The following is a 24,457-nucleotide window of genomic DNA, read 5'->3' as shown; positions in this document are numbered from 1 at the left end:
GTGCTTGTGGCTGCTAATCTATCCCCGGTGGTGGGAACGCTGGCTGGCGAGACAGGCTTCCTCTGTGTGGCAGAGAATAAAGAAAGGACTTGAATTCAGGTGATAAGGGACAGGGGATGGTGTGAGAAATAGTGGCGGCAGGGGCTTCAGAGGTGTGGGAGTCGGTGGTCCCTCCAGGCCCACCCCTCTCCACAGCTCTTTCCCACCTGCTTCAAGTAATGCTTGAAATTCCTTTAACAGGAGGCAAAGCCTCCACTGCCAGTCAAATATAAATGCAGACTAATTAGAATGCGATAGATACCAGGCTTCTGGAAAGATGGGGTAGCAGGGCTTTTTCTCTTTCCTACCATTCATCAGGCTTCCTACCGCATATAAAACCTGATCTTCCCCACAGCTTTGCCCTCCAGCTGGTTCGCCTGCCAGCTGGTTCCTCACTCTGCGCCAGCCTGGCAAGCACGAGGTCCTGAGTTCAATCCCCGGCAGCGCAAAAAAAAAAAAAAAAAAAAAGGCAAAAAAACCAGTTAAGCACAGTTGACACCTGATGAATGGCTCAGCTAGGGTTCTCTTTCTTTTTGCTTTGCCTCTTTCAGACTCATTTACAAAGTCTGGTGAATGAGGAACACCAACAGGTGCAGAGGCAAAAAGTCCCAAGCAAAGCTTCTTCTCTCCAACCTAAGGATCACAAAAGGAGAAGCCCAGCAAGACAGAAAATACATATGATACAAGCAAATGCCTTGGAAGAAATGGGGTCCCAGCCCCCTGAGTGGGAAGCCAAGGCTGCACCTGGGCAGGTTGGCATCAGCAAAGGTGGCACAGGGAGCCGGACTTTTATCCCCAGCATTAGGGGAAACCTGAAATCCAACCCCTACCCCTCATCTGGACATGGTTTGTCACCCAGAGGCTCCTGTGCTGGAAGTTTAGTCCTTGGTGCAGAGGCGTGCTGGGGATGGTGGGGGGTGTCCTTAGCCACTGGACACACTACTCCTGGAAGAGCTAAGATTGTTCTCACAGGACCCCAATTATTCTCTCAAAAATGAGTTTGAGGAGCAAACCTGACCCTCCTGGCTGTCTGGCTTCAGGTCCCACCAGGCATCACTCCCTCAGATGGCCCCACCTGACACTTCCACTGGGGAACCTCATCAGAAATTGACCCAAGGGGGCTACCCTGTCTGGGACTCGCAGTTTCCAAAAATGTCTGCTAAATAAACTTCTTTTCATTATAAAGAACCCAGCCTCAGGGGCTGGGATTTAGCTCAGCAGCATAAGTGCCTGCCTTGCAAGCAGGCAGTCGTGAGTTGATCCCTGATACTGATAAAAATGAAAAAGACCAAAAAAAAAGAACCCAGCCTCAGGCATTGTATAACAATGGAAAATGGATTAATAAATACCCCGCCCAATAGTACAGTTAGTTCCCTTTCCCAGAGAAGACAAAGAGACACCTCAGGGAGAGCCAGAATTCTCCTTCTGCCTGGTCACACAGCCTCTTCTCACCAAACGTCACTGGAGGCTCTGTGGGGACCGGCAAAGAGGAACCCTTACCACCCCTGCCAGAGTGGCATCAGCAGAGGGCCTGCAGGAAGCAGAACCGCCAGTTTACCCAGCAGCAGCAAGGAGGCAGCACAGTCCCTAGTGGAGGCCAGGTGGGAACCAGGGCCTCCACTCCTCCTGGCAGCCAACAAGTGGGCACCTCTCCTCCCTCTGCTTCAGTGATGTCAGTGGAGGCCAGCACTTACATAAAATCGAGTCTCCTAACATAAAACCAAAAACTCTCCAGGATTACATTTAAAAACAAAAATGCTCTTCAACACCAAGAAACAGGAAGAGCACACTCTGAGTGAGAAAGGGCAGCAGATTGGCACAGACTGGTCTGGAACACACCTTTTTGTGATCTTCAGTCCATGGAACTACTTATTACTGGGTGTACCTGGCAGCTCTTTCCTTGGTATACACAGGACCTGGGCTAGTACTGGGCCATTGGACTGTAACAGGCGTATACCTGGAACTCATTGCTTGCTGTACACAAGAGTCTGGACTCTACCTGCCCATTCTACAGTAACGTCTTTTGGCAAGAACCAGTCAGGGGACCTTAGTGGGCATCCTATTGACGACAAGTCTTGGCAGACTTCACCAGCCTCAGGCAGGCAGTCAGAAGAAGCCAGTTAGGAAAATAAAATAATCCCCTCCTTGCTCAGGGAGACCCCTTCTCTCTTCCCGTTTGTTGGGTGTGCAAGATGAGTGGTTGACCAGGTCGCCATTCAAAGATGACCAGACTGCGGGGCAAAAAGCTTTGGCCTTTGCAGCAAACACAAAGGCTCCCGTGGATCTGTTGGGTTGCATTCAGGGGGTGGTCCATGCAGTGTGGGCCCCGAAAACCCCCACCTAGACTGGGACACTTTGCCCTGGACAAAATCCTCCAGGCCTTGAAGTTGCTTGTGTTGCTCGTGGGCTGGCTTCGCTTCCTTCCCCTCCCCTCCCCTCACTCTCCTCCCCTCTGTTATAACCTAAGGCCCCCTAACTATCACTCCGAAGCCTGTTCTGTATAAGCCCACCTGCTGCTTCCCCTCCCCTTCTCCCTTCACATCTAACTAGGTTAAGTTTTAACTTCCCAAAAGGCCATAAAACAAAGGCCTGAGGTAATAGCTCCTGACAACCCCTTCCCTACCTGGTGGCCCGTCACGAATTGTGTTAATTGCATTAGATTGTATTAGATTGTACTATTCTTCACAAAAATAGCTTCGTTATATTTGTATCATAGCAATACCTGTAACTTGGCCTTACTGTATGTGTTTTCCTATTCCCTTTGGGTGACCTAATTGATATGTTAATCAATGCTCTCCTCTGTAAAGAATTGTAAAATCTTACCTAATTGATATGTTAACCATTGTTGCCCTCTACAAATAACAGTTGCTAAAGTAAGGTACTAAGGTTGTTAATTGCTGTTAGACTTCTCTATTCTTTGCTAAGAAAAACAAGACTTCTTCTTATCTAAACTTGCTTGTATGCAGGGAGACTTGCAATCGCCATTTCTGTTTTGTAGTGTGCCACACCCCCATCCCCCTCCTTACATTGTGTGACCACCAACTGTTTGTGGATTTACAAAATAAAAGCCCTGACTTTTAGCTGTCAGGTAGGCAGTCTCCAAATTGGCTCCTGGAGGCAATAATAAAGGCCTGGAAATAAAGCCTTTGCTTCCCAAATTTTAGTTTCTTGCTTCCTTAGATTTTATACCAGGGTCTGAGTTATCACACCCTCCCCTCTCCTCTTCTTGTAATAACTATGGCTTCAGATGTATGCAGCTATCTAGAAGGATGTGTATACTGCATTCACTGACTAAATTTACATCATGCTTAACTTTTATCTTGTGCATTTGTCGCAGGTGTATATGCTATGTGGCTTGAGCTAGTAAGCTTAGGTTTTTCTAGGGACATGTCTTATTCCCTTTTTTAGATTGCCAGATAGTGTAATATCATCAAAGCCAGCAATGCTGCTTTGCGGGAAAATTTCCAAGCCAAGCCAAACGCAGACTGCACTGAGGAAATAAGAAGGAAGCATTTAATTTTTATGTCAGTGGACTGTTGCAGGATAATTCCTCAAAGGCAACAACCCTGAACTTAGGAGGAGATTAGTTTATATAGAATTCAGAAGTGGGAACTACAAAGCAAGTAATAAAATGCTGTGTAATTGGTTACATGCATTGAGTCATACATTAACAGGCAGGTGAGTCTTGAACAGATTGAAACAAAGGGGTTGTTTACCATAATATAGAAACACTCCAGGAACAAGGGGAAGAGACCCTTACAGAATGAGCATAGCTAAAAGCATTACCATAACACAGAACCGTAGTGGGGAGGGGGTCTTACAGAGAGAGCATAGCCAAAGGCGTCCTTGTATTAACCCTGGGTGCCTTAAAGTGTAGATAATTACTCTGTCTCAGTGCTCCTCAGAGGGACACAGCTGGGCAGAGGACACTGTCAAGGTCAACTGAATTCAGCAGAAACCACAGAACAGAGACTTGGTCAGAAACCTCTAATTGATCATGAAATACTTGTGCCTCCACACTGTGAACCACATCTGCAGGGAACTGTCAGTGTTTGGAGCTTATTCTGAGCAAAGTGATTGCCACTTTCCAAGACAGGACATTAGGGAATTTCAGAACTGGCTAAGAAGCAACCAGCCAACAGGGCACCCCAGTTCTAGCCTGTGTCTGAACTCTTTGTAGACATAGGGGAGATTCTAGGGCTCAAAAGGAAAAGTAGCACATACACAGGGCTGGAAACATCCAGCCTCCAGGCCATTGAGCTTTATAAGGGGGCACTTTGATAAAAGCTGAAATTGGTTATCTGTTATCTAGAGGATGTCAGGCTTCCGCGCAGGAACTAACTCAGAGGAATGCTCTATAAGGCTTCTCTGACCAAGGAATTCTACTTTACCAGGTATGACCCTGGGGCCAAAAGGCTTGGGAACTATCAGGAGAAACTTTGTCAGTGAAAGGATTATGGCCCAGACGGGACATTGTAGCTGGTGAAGCCTTAGGCGGAACCAAGGAGCTCCATCTCCCCCACCCCTAGGAATTTACCCGTGGCCCTATCTTCCTCACCCCTAGGAATTTACCCCTGGTGCCAAATGAGTGCCAATGAGATACCTGCACATCCCTAATGCCCCTCAGGCACCACCCCCCAATTTAAGCTACATGTATGCCCCTACTCCACGTATCCCATGGAGAGATCGCCGGACGGGGGGGGGTGCCGGACCCCAGAGCATGGGGGGGGTCTCTCCCCACATTCTTAAAATAAAGGTCATTTATATTTCATACTTCTTATCTTTTCAGCCCACCGCCACAATTGTATCAGTCAGGTCCTCTCTAATGGGTCAGGGACTAATTCAGGGATAAGCCTGTTAGGTTTCCCACATCCTGTCCCCTAGCCATTTGGGGCTGCACAGGCCTCATCCAACCCACCTGAGTCCCTGTTTATATGACTTCTTAACTAGTTCTTTTTCAGCCATAGATGCTCAATGATGTAAGGAAAGATGTAAGGAAAGCCTGGGTAGATTCTCTCAGGATCCTGAAAAGGTTTCTAATGGTTTCCATACCCTAACAATGGCTTGTGACCTCAACTGGAGAGTTCTGGTTTCCTGTTATACAATAGCAGAAAGAAAATGGATTATAAGAGCCACTAAGCAGGCTACTGATGAGCCTTCACAACCTTACTCTTTGATAATCAGCCAACTGCTGTATTATTTGGGTCCCAAGAGGAAGCAGTAATTTTTAGTCAGTGAACTCCAGATAAACCACAATTAGTCAACTGAGTGATGTAACTTATCCAGTCTTTAATAAGCATAATGAAGCAGCAGACAAATGAGAGCTGAACAAGAAAAGGAGGCAGGTTAAAGCCATGTGTGTTCCTACTTGGTAAGGCTCATGACAAAGCCCACAGTGCTAGGGGAATCTGAGGTGGTCCAAAGAGTGACAGAAGCCTTGAAAGAGTTATTCAGACAGCTTTCGTTACCTCTATGCTGAACAGCCATTTGGAAGATTTCTTTTTCAAAGCTTGCTTTATGGTAATACCAGAGTGCCCCATACCAGTAATTGGAAAGTTGCAGGCAGCTGAGTTGGTTAGAAATATAGGCAGTGAGACAGGGCTAGGTCCTCAAAGGAGCCAGTACAGATACCTTACAACTGTGGAGACAGACACCTCCTGCTGTGGGCCAGGCCTCAAGACAAAGGATCAAACAAATGCATCCACATCCTAAAGACTGATATTCTAATTAGTTCTCTATCACTCTGAAGTCACTACCTCATCCCCCCAGGAGAAAAGTCACAGCTCCAAGAATGCCTGTTTCCTATTTGACTTGCTTTCCCATTTGTCCCTAATGTAATTAATTTTACCTGAACTATTGATCTGATTGGCTAACTATAGTTATGTCCCACCTTCTGCCCATCTGCTTTGTGAGTTCCCAGTCTTCCCCCACCTTGAACCCATGGTTTTACTCTATAAAAGTCCCGGGAAAAGACAGAGTCTTAGGCAACCTGCTTGAGTCCCCTTCTGTCTCTCTTCAGACAGAGCTTTCTTTCTCTCAATAAATACATTCTACTCTTAACCTCCGTTGTTCCTAAAATTCATTCTTCAATTTTAGAGAACAGGAGCTCGCGGACATAGTAGGTCGGGAGTTTCATTCCCCTATATCAGGAAGAGATATATTCTTCTTACTCAGGGACAGGCTGACATTCAAACCTCTGGCAATCTGGGTCCTATATGCTAGGGACTCAGGTACCCTGACCCCATGGGATGCCATGTCTCTGCTAGTTGATCCCCAGGTGTGGGATGTGGCACACCGAGGACCCTAATCTATATCTTTATGGAAAATAGTATTACCCTAAGAAATGAGCTAGCCTGAGGTTAAAGCCCATTACTAACAAGTTACTGGTGCCACGCCAGTTCCCATGCAATGCACCCACTGTATCGTAGCTAAACTATTAGGCAAATATCACCTAGCACAAGATCTCAGAGCCATCAATGAGCTAGTGGTACCTATTCATTTATTGGTAGCAAACCCATATATCCTTTTAACACACATACCAGGAGACTCTAAATGTTCCCTTGTCCTTGAACTCAAGGATGCCTTCTTTTCTATCCTTGTGGATCCTAACGCGCTTTGAATGAGATCCCCAAACAAAACTTTCCCACAGTATGTTTGGACTGTCTTGTCTCAGGGTTTTAGAAACAGCCCCCTTTTGTTTCAATGGGCTTTAGCTCAAGACCTGAAAGTTTAAAGTTAAAAAATTGGGGCTTATTATATTACACAGGTATCTTCATTTATAGCTCCATCAAGGATTTATCTGATCAAAACATCATTAAGACTCAACTTTCTAGGGAAAGAGGGTTATGTAATGTCCCAACATAAGGCCCAGATTTCTCTTTTTTTCGTGAAATTTAATGTATTAAACCTTAACACATCTCTGAGGTAGTTAAGTAAACAGTACTACCAATTTTAATACATAGTAAACAGAAACATGGGTAAATGACATATGTAAGCAATAAGGATCAGAACAGACCTTAGGGGCTTAGGGCTCTCTCTTAGTTCTAATCCAAAAAAATGAAACTGAACTTTCCTTATTTTAAAAAATGTGTTATCATTTAGAAGATTTTTACTTTTTGTTTCCCACTTGCTGATCATATCTCCCAAGTTGGCTCCTTTTCCTTAAATATGTTAAACTGGGTACGACTATCACTGATCAAAGTTTAACTTCTTCTAACCTGAATTAGTACAAAATTAAGACATTATCTTGTGAGAACTAAAATTGTATTTAATATTTTTATTTTAGACTGCAAAAACAAGCAAACAAACAACAAAAAAAAACATGAAAAAGGCTCATCAAATGATGTAATGTCATCCTTCCCAAGAAAGCAGAAGGTAGATCCTACCGCAAAGAAAAGATGCTTAGTTAATAGATGCTGAATTTAGAGGTACACTAAAAGATTATCAGTTAACTTCTGAAAATTCTAGGTTGTATTCACCTCCCTGTGATAACTAACCGTTTAAGGTAGGCTTTCCTTATAATTAACTGTCACCTAAAATATAGAACTCCATTAATAACCTAACAGATTTGGTCTTACTGGAAATTCTTAACCAAGGGTTTATTTTTTTTTCTTTAATGATGAATTATCTTAGTATTAAGTCACTGCATTTCTGTAATAAAAAATGAAGAGCATAATTATGCAAGCGACTTAAACCCACTCTGCTACTAGCAGGAAAACTATTTTGGTTCTTCAGGAAAAAAAAATAAAGTTAATTTTCACAGTTATATTCCAATAATTATATGATGCAAAGAACCAAATTGTAGCAATGAATGAACATGCTTCAGAGAATGTGTGCATTCAATATATCTGACAGTAAAACTATAGTTAAAATGCTAGTTAGAACAAATTGGTCTTCAAAGTATCAATTCCTTTAAAAAAAATTACTGAGTCTACCAAGAAAATACAAAAACATAAGGCTGTAAGTAAATGATAGTTGTGTTCAGGCTATTACAGTGAAGTTATCCTCAAGGCCACAAACATCCTGCTTCATTCACTGCTGCTTGCACTCTGCTGGGTCTTGATCCTTCTTCGGGTCATAGTCTGGATCATTTTCCTCATCTCCTTCTTCTTCCCCTTCGTCATCTGCTTCTTCACCTTCTTCATCATAATCATCATCATCATCTTCAATAGCTTCTCCAATAAAATATAATACTGATCTTGGGATTATACGCTCATATAAAAAGTGACCAATTTCAAAGTCTGCAGCAAGGATAGTTTCAGCAGCATCATCCAGATCTCCACTCTCGGGAACTTCAGGAGGAGCAAAAAAATTAAAGAATGAATCATTGGAAATTGTTTTAGTCACAGTACGAACTGTCCCACGTCCCTTATGTTTCTGCTTCTTTTTAATAGTTTTCAAAGTGACACTCTTTCCTTTTTTCCAATCTATCTGGCACCCTGCACAGCCCATAATTTCAGGCCCATCAAACGAAAAGGGATCAGAATCATCTGGTTCAGACCTCATCCTATACGTCTTTGTCAACACTTCATTTGTGAAATACTCATTGGGTTCAAAGTGAAATTCTAAGATAAAACTCATAGGCTGGCCAGCATCTGAGAATTTCACTTTAATGTCCTTCAAATGCTTCAGAATAGGTTCATCATGTTCCTGAACCATGTCACTGAGCAAATCAACATTCTTAAAAACAGTCAACCAAAATTCAGGAATTCCTTTAGGATCTTCTTTTTCTTCATCTTTTTTCTCATCTTCAATTTTGGCCTTTGCTTTCATCTCCTCCGAAATTTCATCTTCCTCATCTGGTTTCCATTCATATTCTTCTTCCGCTGGTTCATAAATTGCATTAATGATCTCAAATTGCTTATCGAATAGAGGCTGATAAAGAACCACATACTTTCTTTCAAGATCATGAACTTCCTCATAGAATTTAGCTTCTATCTGTGCACATTTAACTTGAAGGTTTTTGAGAGCATTCACTCTTCTTTTAACTACCATAGGCAAGCTTTCAATGTATCCTGTTGGTGTGTCTACCAGACCATCAAGTCTTTCTTGAAGGGCTGCAAGAATCTGAGGATTTTGCATCATCTGAACGCTGACGCGCTTTGATTTTTGTTTCTTCACCAGTTTCTTTTTCTTCTATTTCTTCAACATCATCCAAATCTTGATCAAGTTCATATTGTTCTTTGTTATCAATGTCTGCCATGATGCGCTGACGAACTCCAGATACCAGCGGCTAGTGCAGGCAGTCAGGCGGCCGGAGCTGCGCAAGGAGTCCCAGATTTCTCAACAAAGGCCTTGATCTGGGATGTGTTTTAACTCCAGTACAAAGGCAACTATCCCCAAGGAGAGCAAGGCAATTTTCTGGGCCTTCCAGAGTCTGAACAACAGCTGAGGGTTTTCTTGGGAATGGCAGACTTCTGCTGCATATGGATGCCCCATTTGGGAGTAATAGCTAAACCTCTGTGTGAGGCAACTCGGGGACCAGGAACTGAATGCTTATAATGGACAGCAGCCCCAAGAAGTGTTTAAAGCCTTAAAACAAGCCCTGATGCCGGCCACAGCATTAACCAAGCCTTTTTCTCTCTTTTTGGCTGAAAAATAAGAAGTAGCCACAGAGTGCTAACTCAATGTCTGGACCCAGAAAACTGACAAGTTGCTTACTTTTCCAAGCAACAAAATAGAGCCGCTACAACACTTTTAGTACAGGAAACTTCTAATATAACTTCTTAGGAGAAAGCTCTTAGTTCTAACCCACACCAAGTTCAAGTTCTGTTAGAATTCAAGGGATATTTGTAGACGATAGAGAAAGGCTCACTAAATATCAGGCAATACTTACTGAAACCCCAGATGTTTCTCCTCAGTCTTGTACCATTTTATTTTATTTTATTTTATTTTGTTTTTTTAAAAATCCATTTTATTTCAAGGATAAAACAAAGAAGAAGAAAAAGAAGAAGAAGAAGAGGAGGAGGAGGAGGAAGAGGAAGAGGAAGAGGAAGAAGAAGAAGAAGAAGAAGAAGAAGAAGAAGAAGAAGAAGAAGAAGAAGAAGAAGAAGAAGAAGAAGAAAACTACAACAAAATTTCAAAACACTTCAAAAAGGGGGCAACAATGGTACGCACATTGTGCACTGTCAACCCCAAATCATTCACCCAGAGCACAAGACATCTGCATTCAATTGTCCAAACAGTACTGGCACAAATCTTTCTCTTCAGCAAACTAAAGACAAATCAGTAGTATATCTATCTTAACTATTTCTATATACATATACTTATACAAACATATACATGTTTTTTCTTCCAGCTTTTTACACTAATGAAACAATATGATATTTACAAATGTGTCTTATTTTACTGAGCGTGTTCTCAAGTTGCATCCACTTACCCATAAAAGTCTCCAGTTTATCCTTCTTTGTGGCTGAGTAGTACTCCATTGTATAAAAAATACCATATCTTTTTTATCCATTTCTTAGTCAATGGGCATTTAGGTTGTTTCCAAGATCTGGCTATTACAAATTCTGTTGTGGGTGCACATATATCACTGTGATATGATGTTTTTAATTCTTTTGGGAATATACACAGAAGGGGAATAGCTGGGTTGAATAGGACCTCCAATTCTAGTTTTTTGAGGAATCTCCACACTGATTTCCACAGTGGTTGTACCAGTCTGCACTCCCACCAACAGTAGAGAAGGGTTTCTTTTGTCCTATAACCCCTTCAGCATTTATTATTGCTTGATTTTTTGATAGTAGCCATTCTTTCTGGGGTGAAGTGAAATCTCAGTATTGTTTTAATTTGCATCCTTCAAATGACTAATGATATTGAATGTTTTTTCACAATTTATATGCTGTTCACATTTCTTCATCTGAAAAGTATGTATTCATTTCAGATGCACATTTTTAAACTGGGTCATTAAATCTGGGAAGACTGATTTTTTTTAGCTCCTTATATGTTCTCAATAATAATTCTTTGTCTGAAGAACAGGCAGCAAACATTTTCTCCCACGCTGTGGGTTTTCCTTCACTCTTGGTGGTTTCTCTTGCTGTGCAAAAGCTTTCCAGTAGGGTGAGATACCAGTTGGTGATTCTTTGTGGTAGTTCCTATGCAGTCCAGGTTTTGTTCATAACGTCTTGCCTACACCAAGGATTTCAAGAGTTTTATGTACTCCATCTTCCAGCAAATTTAATGTTTCTGTTTTAATATTAAGATCTTTGATCCATTCTGATTTTATCTTAGTACATAGTAAAGATATGGGTCTGGCTGTAAATCTTCAGCATGTGTAGAGCCAGTTTTCCCAGCACCATTTATTAAAGAGGCTTTCTTTCTTCCAGTGAATATGTTTGACGCCTTTGTCAAAAATAAGGTGGCTTAGTATATCTGGAGTTGTTTCTGAATCTTCTAATTGTTCCATTGAACTTTGGGTCTGTTTGGTTTTTTTTGTTTGTTTGTTTGTTTTGTTTTTGTTTGTTTGTTTGTTTTTGCCAGTACCACACTTTTATCACAGTAGCTTTATAGTATAATTTCAAGTCAGGGATTGTGATGCCCATGTCTTGTCTTTGTTGCCCAGGATTGCCTTTGCTATTCTAGGTATTTTCTGTTTCCAGATAAATTTTAGGATTGTATTCTCTAATTCTGTAAGATATTCTATTTGAATTCTGATTGGGATTGCATGAATCTGTATAACAGTTTTGGAAGTATGGCCATTTTCACTATATTAATTATTTCTATCCAAGAGCATGGGATAGCTCTCCATTTTCTAATATCTTCTTCAGTCTCCTTTTTTAGGATACTACAGTTTCCAATGTAGAGGTCTTTTACATCCTTTGTTAGATTGATTCCTATATATTTCATTTTTTTTGGATGCTATTGTAAAGTTATTGTTTCCCTGATTTCTCTCTCAGTGAGTTTGGTATTCATATACCAAATAGGAAGGCTATTGATTTTTGAATGTCAGCTTTGAATTATCAGCCACATTCTTGAATTTGCTTATTAAATCTAGAAGTCTTGTGATGGAGTTTTTTGGAGGTCTTCTAAGTAGAGTGTCTTCTAAGTAGAGTGTCATGTCATTTGCAAATAAAGATATTTTAACTTCTTCCTGTCCTATCTTTATTCCTTTTGTTCCTTTATATCCTTTATTCCTTTTATTTCCTTCTCCTGTCTAACTACTACAGCTAAAGTTGAATAAGGACTATGCTGAGTAAGAGTAAAAACAGTGAACATCATTATCTTCGTCCTGATTTTAGAGAGAAAGCTTTCAGTTTTTGTTCATTTAGCTATTGGCTAGTCATAGATGGCTTTTGTCAGATTGAGATAAAGATAAGCTATTCCAATTTTCTGTAGGGCTAGATTTTATCAAAAGCTCTTTCTTCATCCATTGAGATGACCATATGATTTTGTCCTTGGCTCTGTTAATATGGTGTATTACATTTATGGATTTACAGATGTTGAACCATCTCTGCATCCCTGGGATGAATCAGAGTGTACAATCTTCTTGACAATTTGCTGCAGTCTGTTTGCCAATATCTTACTGAGGATTTTTGCATCAATGTTCATTAGGGAGATTGACCTGTAGTTTTTTTCTTAGTTGGGTTCTTCAGTGGCTTTGCTATGAGGGTAATGCTTGCTTCCAGGAATGAATTTGGAAGTACTGCTTCCCATTCAATCTCATTAGAGTCTCAGAACTAGCAATGTTAAGACTTCTATAAATTTCGTGTAGAATTCAGCAGTGAACTCATCAGGGCTTGGGCTTTTCTTTGTTAATAGGTTTTTAATTACATCTTTGATTTCATTGATTGATATTGGGTTATTTAGGATTTTTTTATCTTCTTGATTTCAGTTTTGATCATGCATATGTATCTAGGAATCTGTCCATTTCTTCTGTATTTTCCATCTTTTTAGAATATAAGTTTTCAAAGTGGGTATGGATGAGCTTCTGGATTTCTGCAAGGTCTGTTGTGATTTTGCCTTTTTCATTCCTACTTGCATTGGATTTGAGTCTTTTCTTTCCCTTTTTTGATAAGTTTGGATAAAGGTTTGTCAATTTTATTTAATCTCTCAAAGAATCAACTCTGATTCTGTGATTCTTGGTATTCTTTTTTAGTCTCTAGTGTGGTAATCTCTGCTCTGATCTTTATAATTTCCTCCCTTGTATGAGCTTTTGGTTTAGCCTGATCTTTTTCTAGAAGTTTGAGTTTCAACATTACTTGTCTCCTTTCCTGATATGGGTATTTACTGCTATTAGTTTCCTCTTAAGATTGCTTTCATTGTGTCCCACAAGTTCATTGCCATTCAACTGTAAAAGCTGTCTAATTTCTTCTTTAATTTCATCTGTGAGCCACTGGATCTTTGCGCCACTTTAAACCCAGCCATCCTCCTCCCAATCAAACAAGAGATAGGACATGAATGTGAACAATGTTATGCCCAAAATTATGCCAGCTGCCATGATCTGAGGGACCAGTCATTGACAGGTATGGTTAGGACATGGTTCACTGATGATAGCAGCTTCATAAAGGTACTACAGCATGAGGAGGGCAGGTTACGCCACAGTCAGCCCTACCATGGTCATTGATGAGACAGGACTTACTATTGGGATTTCCTCCCAGAAGGTAGAATTTGTTGCCCTCACTCATGTTCTCTATCTTGCCCAGGACAAAAAGTCCAATATATATGTACTAACTCCAAATATGCCTTTCTGATCCCATGTGCTCATGCAGCCATTGACCAGCTGTCAGTCCCCAGTAAACATGGAGCAGAGATCTTCAAGCTCTTCAAGGCAGTAAGTCTCCCAAGTGAGGTAACACTTGTCTGTTGCTAAGTACATCAAGTATCATTGGACCTTGTCTTCTATGGTAATTCTAAGGAAGTTTTCATGCCAAATAGGGCTCTGATATAATTCTGGCCCATCAATATCTCTATCCATGGTACTATTCTAGTATCTTAACTTAGAGCCAAGATCTTCCACAGAAGAGCTTTAAATGATTTGTAATAATGCAGAAGGAATTCAAAAGGGCCAGTGGTGTTATATGCGACCCCCACTTGTTCTTTGCCACAGTGTGTGCAGTAGTAAATCTTTAAATTCCTGCACAATGCCTTCCACCTAGGGTGAAGTGCTACCACCGCTAAAGCACAGAGGCCTTATCGGGCCTGGAGTCCATAATATTGTAACCTATGTTTTCTATCTGTGCTCTCCATACCCCAGACTCATTCTCCCCCATTGCTTGAACTGACACAAAGGTGTGGTCTTCCCCAGAGAAGACTGGCAAATGGACTTCACTCATATGCCTATGTGGAAGAGGTACACACACCTCTTGACGTCCACTGGTAACTTTACTAGATGGATAGAGGCCTTCCCTACAAGGTCAGAATGAGCACTGGAGGTGGTAAAAATCCTTCTTAAATAAGTGATTCCTAAGTTTGGACTGATTAGGTCTATCTACAGTGATAACGGGCCCTCTTTCACATACCAAGTCAAAGAAGGAGTCACCAAAGGATTGGGAATTGAACACCATCTCCAAAATGCATGGAGACAATAGTTATCAGGGAAAGTCAGGAGAGCCAATCAGACACTCAAGCTAAGCTATGTCAACAAATGCACCATAAGTGGCTCTTCCAATTGCCTTAATGATCTTCAAACAGCCTCCAAATCCAAACTGAATCTCAGTCCATTTGAGATCCTTCATGGAGATGCTTTTTGACATATGACTTACTGATACAAAAATTTCTCATTTCCTTCAACATATTACCTATCTGGAAACTTTCCAGCAAGAATACAGAAGTAAGATTCTTCCACTCCCAAGGACTAACAATAATTATCAGCCCAGTGCCCACCCTGGTGACCAAGTCCTAATCAAGACCTGGAAGAAGATGGACCCCAGAACCAATCACACTCAAATGGAAAGGCCCATATGCAACCTTTCTAAGCACTCCTTCTGCCATTAAGGTACAGTGAATAAATAGATACTTCAATTCACCTCTCAATGGTAAAACTGAAGTCATGTGAGACACCAGAAAACAAACAAGGACCACAAACCTCATATACCTGTGAACCAGGGGATGATCTCAAGCTTGTTTTTTTTTTTTTTTCATTTTAAAGAGAACAAAACCAAACAAAATAAAACAGGATAAAGCTAATCAGAACAGAACAATGACAGTGATACAGGACTTCAAAACAAGAGAATAGGAAATTAATAATGGCTACCATAATGTTTCTTGTTTTCTTTAAAATAGCTATCCATACTGTCAGACATAATAAAATCAAACAAAACAGAATAAAACCAATGAAAACAAAACAATGAAAGTATTACAGAACTTCAAAACCAGATAGCACAAAATCAACCATGGCTACCATAATGTATCTTGTTATCTTCAAAATAGCCTCCTACATCATCAGACACAGTAAAATCAAAAAAGCAAGACAGAATAATATTAAACCTAACAAAACCATGAAAATGATATAGAACTTCAAAACAAGATATTAGGAAATTAACGATGGTTACCACCTTTCCTTTTCAGACATTTCCTCCCATATCACTTTCACAATATCTACTGTACATTTTGGATCCCACTAACTCCAGGTTTTTATGCTCACCTATATGAGTCTGAACCATTTCACCCATGAGCATGATCTCAAATTTCATCCACTTACTTACAAGAGCCTCACAATTACTCTACTTTTCGGCAGAGTAGCTTTTGATTATATAAAAATATCATAAAAATACCATCTTTCTTATCCATTCTGCAGTTGGTGGACAAGCTACCCCTGCTTTTTCCTGGTTCCCTGCCACATAAAACAACTGTTTTCTCTCCTTTGACTTTCAGTCTATGAATTTTCTTTTGAGTGAAATGTGTTTTGTGTGTACAGCACATTGATGGATCTTGTTTCCTGATCTACTCTCCCTGTGTTTAGAGCACTACATTAATGGTTAAACTGGCATGCATTGTCTCGCCCCTGCCATGCTGTCTTCCTGCTGTTGTCCCTCCCTCCCTCCCTTCCCCTCCATTCAGTTGCCTGCTCTGTTTATCAGCCCCCTCTAATGCTGTTCCTGTTCAATGATAAAACTAGAATATCACTTAGCACTCTTTGTAGGGTGGGTTTGTCGTCATGAGTTCCTTCAGTTTTCTACATCATGGAAGTTTCTTATTTTTTCCATCAATTTTTAAAGACAGTTATACAGGGTACATCAATCTGGGTTGGAACTTGTTTTCTTTCAGGATTTGCAATTCTTCACTCCAAGCTCTTCTTAACTTGATGGTTTGTGCTGAAAAATCCACTATGACTCTGATGGGTTTTCCTTTCTAGGTGATCTGTTTCTTTTCTCTAACAGCTTTTAATATTCTGTTCTTGTGCTGAATTTCTGGGATCTTGATTATTAAATGTCTGGGTGTGGATTTATTTTGGTTATGGCTAGTTGGAGTTCTGTATGCCTTGCTTATCTGTATTCCAGGTTCTTTTCCCATGTTCCAGAAGTTTTCTGCTATTACCTCTATAAGTAATCTTCTTATGTCATTTCTGCTTTTTCGCTGACACTTAGCACTCTTTAATTATTTTTCTTTGCATTGTCTTATAGCTATTGAATTGATATTTCCTGGTTCCTTGTTATTTTCAAGAGAGTGTTTCTTTCACAATCACTGGCTGCCATCCTGTCTTCAAGGTCTGAAAGTCTACCAGTCTTTTTCATGCAGTTTTGCCAGCTTTCAATGGAGATTTTAATTTCCTGGATATCTCTTTGAATCTATTCCATGCATTGTAATTCCTTCCTACATTGTTAATTCAAGGTTTCCATCATTTTCCTATGTTCCTCTTTTTAAATCTATGTCTTTTTTATATATGTTCAGCAATTCTTTCATTCTGTTTGTCATTTCTTCTTTTAATTGAGATGATATTTCTGATCTGATTACTTTTACAGCCTAATGAAGTTGATTTTTTTTTACTTCAGTTGTTTGCTATCCTTTCAGAGATTTCAGGTGTGTGACTTCCATTTTCTTCTATGTTTATGTCTCCCAGACTTGTTTTGTGTGGGCTGGAAGTCTGGGATTACCTTTTGTCCCTTTGTCTTGATATTCTCCTGGGTTCCTCTCCACAAGCTGGTAGTGAGGTCAAGGCACTTTCCACATTGGCTAACCCTCCTCAGTGCCGGTGAATAGGCCAGGTACCTGGGTTTCTCCAAATCCAGGTTTCAGGGGAGACAGTGGGGTATATAGCACCTTCTCCAGACCCATCCAATTACGCTGAGGCTTCCCTGATAGTCATGGGTTCGTAATGGTGGGGCTGCTTCTTCTCTCAACCTGCATGGCAACACTGGGACTCCCCTGATAGTGCACAGGTGCACAGGAATGTGTTTGTCTGATTCTCCCAGCCCATGTTGGCTACCTGAGGGAAGCAAGCATCTCCAATGGTTGGCTGTGGACACACAGGGCATATCTGGCTGTTTCTCCCTGCCTATGCTGGTTACCTGAGGGAATCAAGTATTCTGATGATGGCAGACATGCAGGGGCAGGTCTGGCTGTTTCTCCCTGCCCATGCTGGCTGCCTGGGGGAATCAAGCTACCCTGATGGTGGCAGGTATACCACAAGCTTATTAAAAAAAAAATGACAACAACTAACTACCCTGTTAAACCAGATGAGTAAAACTTTGTTCCTTCTAGGTAAATTGTCTTACTTGAGGTCCCTGGCCCAAGATCTAAAATGACTTCTATTGGTTGTTTTCCATTTCTTTTGGGGTCCTCCTGGATGATTCAAAAACTGCCTCTAAGAGAGATAATACACAGTGATTACTTGCATAAGACCTTGAAGCTAATCACATCCTTCTCCTATTATCAACAGCTACTAAGAAACTGACCTACAGCCTAGACCACTGATGTTGAATCTTTACGAGCCTGAGTACCAAAGTGCAACATAAAGCCCACTTCTTTATCACAAACTATAATTAAACCTGAACACTGATATTTTAGTTTAGGGGGGAAAATCTCTACATTAACATCTTTTTCTTAAAAGAAAAGGGGTTGCCATACTACCACTGGCCTAGATGAACTTGCCCAGCATACCACCATCCTTCAGGATCAAGTAGGCTCACTGGTAGTGACAGTCAAACAATATCATAGGTGACTAGATCTCCTGGCTGCTAAACAGAGAAGTTATGTTTGTCTCTAAAATAAACATGTAGTTCCTCTGTCAATCAGTCTGAAATAGCAAGAGATGCAAAATGGTAACTATGCTTGTAACATCCATAATTGAGTCAAGGATCCTGGCCAAAATCTGGAACTGGGGGTCCTGGTTACTTCGTAGAGATGGTCTTTATGAATGCTTCTTGTAACCTTAATATTTGGATCTTACAAACATAATCTCTTAATTAAATTTGTTTCTTCTTGGTGATTTTAGGCCCTAACCTAAAATCAGCACTTGCCTCCATGTCTATTTGTTTTCCAGGTTGGTAGGGCCAATGTCCCTATTCAGTGGGAAGTAGCCACAGAAGATATAACTTCCTTCTTGTCACCCTTTAAAGATTTTGGGGGCTCAAGGTTTTCTTGGGTGTGGGGGGGGAACGGCCCAGTTAGAATCAGGGGAGCTGAGGGATTCATCCCCTTCCACCCATTTAATTCTAAACAATGCTCTACAGCCATTTCTCCTTCCATTGTTCAAAAAGAGGCAGAAAATAAAATAACAAAAAACCGGAACGTCTCTGATGTTCCAGACAAAAGCACACATCTATTGGATCCCCTAGACCGACATCAGTCACTTGTCCTTACTCCCACCCATTAGGGATTCATAAATGCTGTTTATAATACATATCATACATGTAATTAAGATCACAGTGAACTATGGGACAGGAATGTACTGAGAGCCTCTAAGATGACTCAGCACTCTGTCAATCATCCCAGTCAGTCACACCTAGGATTCTGGGGATGGCCCCTGGGCTGAAGTACCAATCCTTTAAATTCCAAAAGCCTGACTGATCCAAGGCTGTTGCTATTTCTGTTTCTGTGTATTGTGACCTATGTGCAGTGCTTTTACTTTTCTGTTACCCTGACACCATTTTTCCATCTGTGCCATATCTTTGTTGGCATGGACTTATCCTGAGCGCAACTTTCCATGACTTTCAATAAATGTAGCTGCTTGCTACTTGCTACTTGATGTAAACTTGCAATTCATTGCTCATCATACACAAGAGCCTAGACTATGCCTGCTCATGCCATGTAACAAATGTATAAATTCAGTAAGCTCAGTGATCAGAATAAAGCCAAAAAAATGTGTGGATCAGGACTCCAAAAATACACACAAAAAAAATCTGTGCATCAGGACTAAACTTCTGACAAAGGCAAAGAAGAGCCAGAAATGGTGGCACACATCTGTAATTCTAGTACTTGGCAGACTGATACAGGAAGATTACCATTTTTGTACCTAGCCTGGGCTACAAAAAGAGGCCAGTCTGAACTCTGAACTACCTAGTGAGACTATTTCAGAAAAAAAAATCCCAGAGATAAAAAATCATAAAAGCAGGACCAACACTTTATCTATGAGTGAAGAGCAATTCAAATGACATCAGATTTCTCATCAGAAGTCACTGAGGCCAGGAGGAAATAGCATAATATTCTCTGAAGGCTCAAAGAGAAAAGTCAACTGCCAATCCTGTACCCAGTGAAACTGTCCAAGAAGGAAGGAAGGAATCCAGACATTAAGGAATAAAGAAAGTAAGGTGACCAAACTGTGATAGAAAACAACAATGTTCTAATGAATCTCTAAGCAAATTCAAGGTGGAGGTATTGACACCTTGAGAATCACTGCATTTTTAAAAGAAATTTCAAGAGATAAATTTTGATCTCTTAGTCTTAAAAAAAGACTTTCTATTAACAAATAGAAAACATTTTCCTTCTTGAATAAAGCCTATCAATTTTATACTCGAAGACTAGGGTTTGGAGTGAGTGTTGCATGACTTTGCTGTGTAGGATACAAAGGAGAAACTCGCTGAAAAGAAAATTTCAGAGCTGGGTGTGATGTCATGACCTGCAGTGCAGCTATGCGGGAGGCTGAAATGGGATGATCATCTGAGCTGAGTACAAGGCCAGCCCAGGCAACACAGTGATACACTAGCTTAAAAAGTAAAATAGAACAGTAACTTACCTCAAATGCATACGCTTTTCCGATCCCATCACCTGCTCCAGTGATAACTGCAAAAGGCAGGAACAGTTTTAAACAATTGAATTTAACTTTTCTTAAAGATAAGTTGAGTATAGATTTTCTAGGGCCCTACAATCCCTTTGGGAGTTTTGGCATCCTCAGTCTTCCATAGGCTATCCTGTGGGGTGGGGGTGGAAGGAAGACATAACTTGACCTTTAGAAAGAACCTTGGAATATTCTTAGGATGAACACAAGGCCTGTAGGGAGAGAGATAACAGGCTGCTGGCCCAGTGGCTATACATTTCCTTGCAACATTAGGACACTTGATATTGCAAAACAGCTTCACTCTGTTCTTAAGGCTTGATTTGTCATGACTCTCCCAATACCCAACCTGTGTGTTGGCAGAGGCATTGTTCTCAAATTAGCATTGGTGCCCTCAGCAAACACAGGATGTCCTAAAAGAGATCAGATGGAGCAGGGAATCTTCCAAACATCTGAAGACATCTAAATATCCACTGGACATCAGGAATGACTTTGCCCACTGGGGCATGAAGCATCCAAAGAACTTTGACCACTGAGGTTCACTAAGATCTTTCCATCTAATGTCCTTTGCCTTCTTGTAAGTCGTATATTTTTAAAAACCTGCTTTTCTTTGCTCCCTACTGATGGCCTTTTTACCCTCTGACTGCCAGCACCAAGGCGCAATAAATTCCATGCCGTGTTGCCTATACACAATCCTGGTGGTCTCAGCTGGTCCCTGCCTCATGCTATTCCTTAGGCACTCAGTTCCAAAGTTCCCAGTCTTTGACTGCCTCTCATTACATATTCAAAATTAACAGGTAATTGTTGTATTGCATTGTTTTGGTTTGGCTTGGTTTGGTTTTGGTTTTGTTTTTTTAGAGACTGGTGAGGCTGTGGAAAGCATACTCCAAAATGCAGCAAAGAATGCCAGCGGAGTAACATTTTACCCTGACTGCGCAGGATTTAGACAATGTAAGCCTTAGTTCATCAAGGGCAAGTCTTGTGGCCTGTTATCTCTCCCTACAGCCCCAGTGTCCATCCTAAGAATATTTCAAGGTTCTTTCTAAAGGTCAATTTCTGTCTTCCTTCCACTCCCACTCCATGGAATAGCCCATGGAAGACGGAGGCCACCAAAACTCCCAAAGGGAAGGCAGGGCCCTGGAAAATCTGTACTCAGCAGAACCCTCTTTGATATGCAACACCCCAGTAGGTCTTCTCGAGTTTGTCCCCCAACACTGCATACACATTTAGTGATGGAGTTTAAAATAAACCTCATTCCTGTGCTCCCCACCCACCTCTTCAAAACCCACTGCAGTTCAGAACACAAACATGCAACTAACCTTTGAATTAGCAATCAAAAAGCATGTTTTTAAGTATGAACAAAAACACATTCTTTGACTTGAGAGTAGGCACAGGCCAAGATAGTCTCCAGCCATGCACAAGCAGAAGCCCCCTCTGTTCAGTAATTACTCCTCATTGTAGCTGTTCCTAAAGGGCCTTTTAAAGTAGATAGATGCACACCACCTGTTTTCACTGGTAAAGAGGCTGTGCTAGACTTCTCTTAGTCTCACCTCCTCCTCCACTATGGCTAAGCTAATTTAGAGCTGGGCCAAGCTGGACAGCTGGGAAGAAGGTGTCAAAGGTCACATGCACAGAACCCAGGACAACATGGCTCTGTGGCTCCTGGGAAGTGTACATGAAGCAACTCAGAAAGTGTTATGTTTAATCTCTCATTTACGTCTGATGGGTAGCCAAGAAAGACTTTTACTAGGGCAGTTTAAATCCAGTGCCAGGTAGGGTGAGCTTTTGATAGAATAAACTGTCCCAATGTCTTATCTGAATAATGGGGAAGCCAATCAAAGAATTTTGGATACAAAATACTTTGCCTTAACCCTGAGGCCACTGAGAGTCTGCCCAGCATCCCACTCTCACTTAGTACCATGCTTCTCTTTCATGCCTACAGTAAAGTACACTTTTGCTGCCTTTTCTGCACATCGTGTCCAATTCTTTGTTGAGGATGCCAAGAACCTGGAAAGAAGCCCCCAGACAAACCATCTCAGAATCTTCAAGATCACCAAGCACAAGGCAGAAAGTATAAGTTAGATTATATCACTCACAATTACAACTAATAGCTCATTAATGATGACTTTATGCTACTTGAAATAAGTGGATTAGTTGTATCATTCCAGATAATGCTCAAAACAAATTTACGATGCCGGGACCAGCATTATCTTAGTTGATACATAGAGAAGTTCTAGGGAAGTTCTTAAATTCATTATGACCTTGTTGCTAAAAATAATGACAAAAATTTAAATTCAGGCTAATTTGGGGAACCCCAAGTCTATGAAACCATGCCAATTAAAATAATTATCAAGTATCAAGCTCAGGTAGTTTAAAAGTTCAGTTTCTAGTAACTAGGTTTTCCTGTTCTCCAGCACTTGAGATACGTGACCTCTCTAATGTCTGTCTGTCTCTAAAGACATCTTAGTCTTACAAACGATGACTCTATCCTGTCTTGACTCATAAAAACAGATTAAGATGATGTTTTTCATAATTTTTGAGTCCATAAATGGCCTGTCTCTTGCACCACCTGACTTCTTTTGGAATGTGTGTTCTCAGAGAGCTGAGTCCCAAGTTAGTGAACAAATTTGAAGTCCACTCAGCACTATGGCCTCAAATCTATGCAACAGGGCACTGAGATCCACAATACTCAGGCTCAAGCCACTTGGCAAGTTCACTGGAGACAGAAGACTGCTGGAGCAAGCAAGATATACCCATTTGCACACACACACACACACACACACACACACACACACACACATACACACACACACCAAAGAAGCATCCATTATAAATCCATTGCCATTTCTAAACAATTTCTCATGTGATCTTTTGAAAAACTGCCAATGCCAAGCCAGGTTTAACAACTGAGGATACAGGATACCCAGTTAATTTGAAGTTTAGCCTAATATAGCCAGATAGTAATATACAAAAAAAATTACTTTTTGTTAACCCAAAATTCATACTTACTACTCTGTATTTTATTGGGCAGCCCTGTCATGGTACTGATATTTTCTTTTTATCCTGGAAGTTATTTCTAAAGCTGTTCGTTTAAAAAAATTTTCACTAGTACATGTTTGCAGTACACAAGGATTACATTTATCATAGGGGATTTGAACATGTACAGTTGTACACAATGCATTTCCTTTTTCATTCCCTTCCCCTGTCCTCCTTCCAACTCGTTCCTTTTTTTTTAATTATTGGATTGATTGGTTGATTGACTGATTGATTGATTTTGGTCTTTTATATTTTTTAATATAAACTCCTGGAAAGAGATTAGCTTTTCCCTCAAGGCAGTACTGAAACCCTGACCTTAACCCCAGACTGAAATTCTGCACAGCTGCTCCAGTAGATAAATTCCATTGAGAGGCAGCATTTAATTACTGCAGACCAGACCCAGATGCTGTATCCAATCATCTTGGAAACGAGGCCTCCGAGATTTTGTTGCCTTGACTTTGCAACACCATCCCTTCCAAAAGGGGTCGAGAAAATATTTTGTCAATAAAGTGAATGAACCTTCTTTGGATTCAAATTTGTGAAGCACTCTTTGGCAAAATGGAAAAGCTCTAGGGTTTAGAAATCTGGAGACATAGATACAAAAATTTCTGACATATGTATTATTTGTATCACTAGAAATCTCCAAAAAGAACACCCAACTAGCAAAGCTGTAAAGATACCAATGAGAGTTGAGGAGCCTTCTTTCTTAGTCACTCTCCTAGAGGCACTTCTTGCTTTTCACACATTTCTAATTTCACTTGTTCTCTTTAGTCCTACAAATGAATTAAATTTAATTTAAAATTGAACTCTCAAAGGAATTATACCTTTGCAATCAATATATCAGATGCAATACATCTTGAAGTATATCAGATGCAAAGTTTCTTATGAGCCGCAAGAATAGAAAAGAACATGCACATTAATAAAGCAAAGTTGGAAAGCCTCCTTACCTGCCCACTGGCCCATGGATGGCAAGAAAGATGGGGGCACAGTTTTCCTGAAGCTCCGAAGAACACATTTGGAGAATCTCACACACTTCACCAGAAACGCCAGGCACACCAGCAGCCCTACAAGAATGAAGACGTGATCCAGAGCCTCCCCCATGATTACTGCTCCAGAGCAGAAACTGCTTCCAATCTGGCCCTGGCTGCCACCTCTAGCATCCAGGGGTGGAGCCACCTAAGGCCACACCCTTTCCTTCTAGAGAAGCCAGGGTACATTCCATTTATGCAGAGG

The 24,457-nt window shown here is 40.8% G+C and overlaps 2 protein-coding genes across 9 annotated transcripts in view; both read right to left on the bottom strand.

Annotated features, from left to right (window-relative positions):
• Positions 1-24,457, bottom strand: part of Hsd17b3 (hydroxysteroid 17-beta dehydrogenase 3) — a 66,854-nt gene that overhangs the window by 33,332 nt on the left and 9,065 nt on the right. For 6 of the 8 annotated variants that reach the window (XM_013150687.3, XM_003468399.4, XM_013150686.3 and 3 more), the window contains exons 1-2: positions 24,172-24,356; positions 20,150-20,196 (exon numbers count right to left, since the gene is read on the bottom strand). In XM_013150687.3, the coding sequence (XP_013006141.1) occupies positions 20,150-20,196; positions 24,172-24,325 (201 nt within the window). In that variant the 5' untranslated portion in view covers positions 24,326-24,356. Of the gene's footprint in view, positions 1-20,149; positions 20,197-24,171; positions 24,357-24,457 lie in introns of those variants that run through there. The other 2 variants (XM_063227385.1, XM_063227386.1) reach the window with 1 other exon arrangement.
• Positions 7,301-9,311, bottom strand: LOC111756313 (nucleosome assembly protein 1-like 1). Its single transcript, XM_063227382.1, is given in 2 exon segments — positions 7,301-9,130; positions 9,132-9,311. Coding segments are annotated over 2 exon segments (1,170 nt in total). The 5' UTR covers positions 9,242-9,311; the 3' UTR covers positions 7,301-8,070.

The sequence above is a fragment of the Cavia porcellus genome, unplaced genomic scaffold (assembly GCF_034190915.1).
Source record: "Cavia porcellus strain 051 isolate PalLab524CR breed Dunkin Hartley unplaced genomic scaffold, mCavPor4.1 scaffold_17, whole genome shotgun sequence".
Classification (NCBI taxonomy): domain Eukaryota; kingdom Metazoa; phylum Chordata; class Mammalia; order Rodentia; family Caviidae; genus Cavia; species Cavia porcellus.
This window is presented reverse-complemented; position numbering and strand designations above follow the sequence as displayed.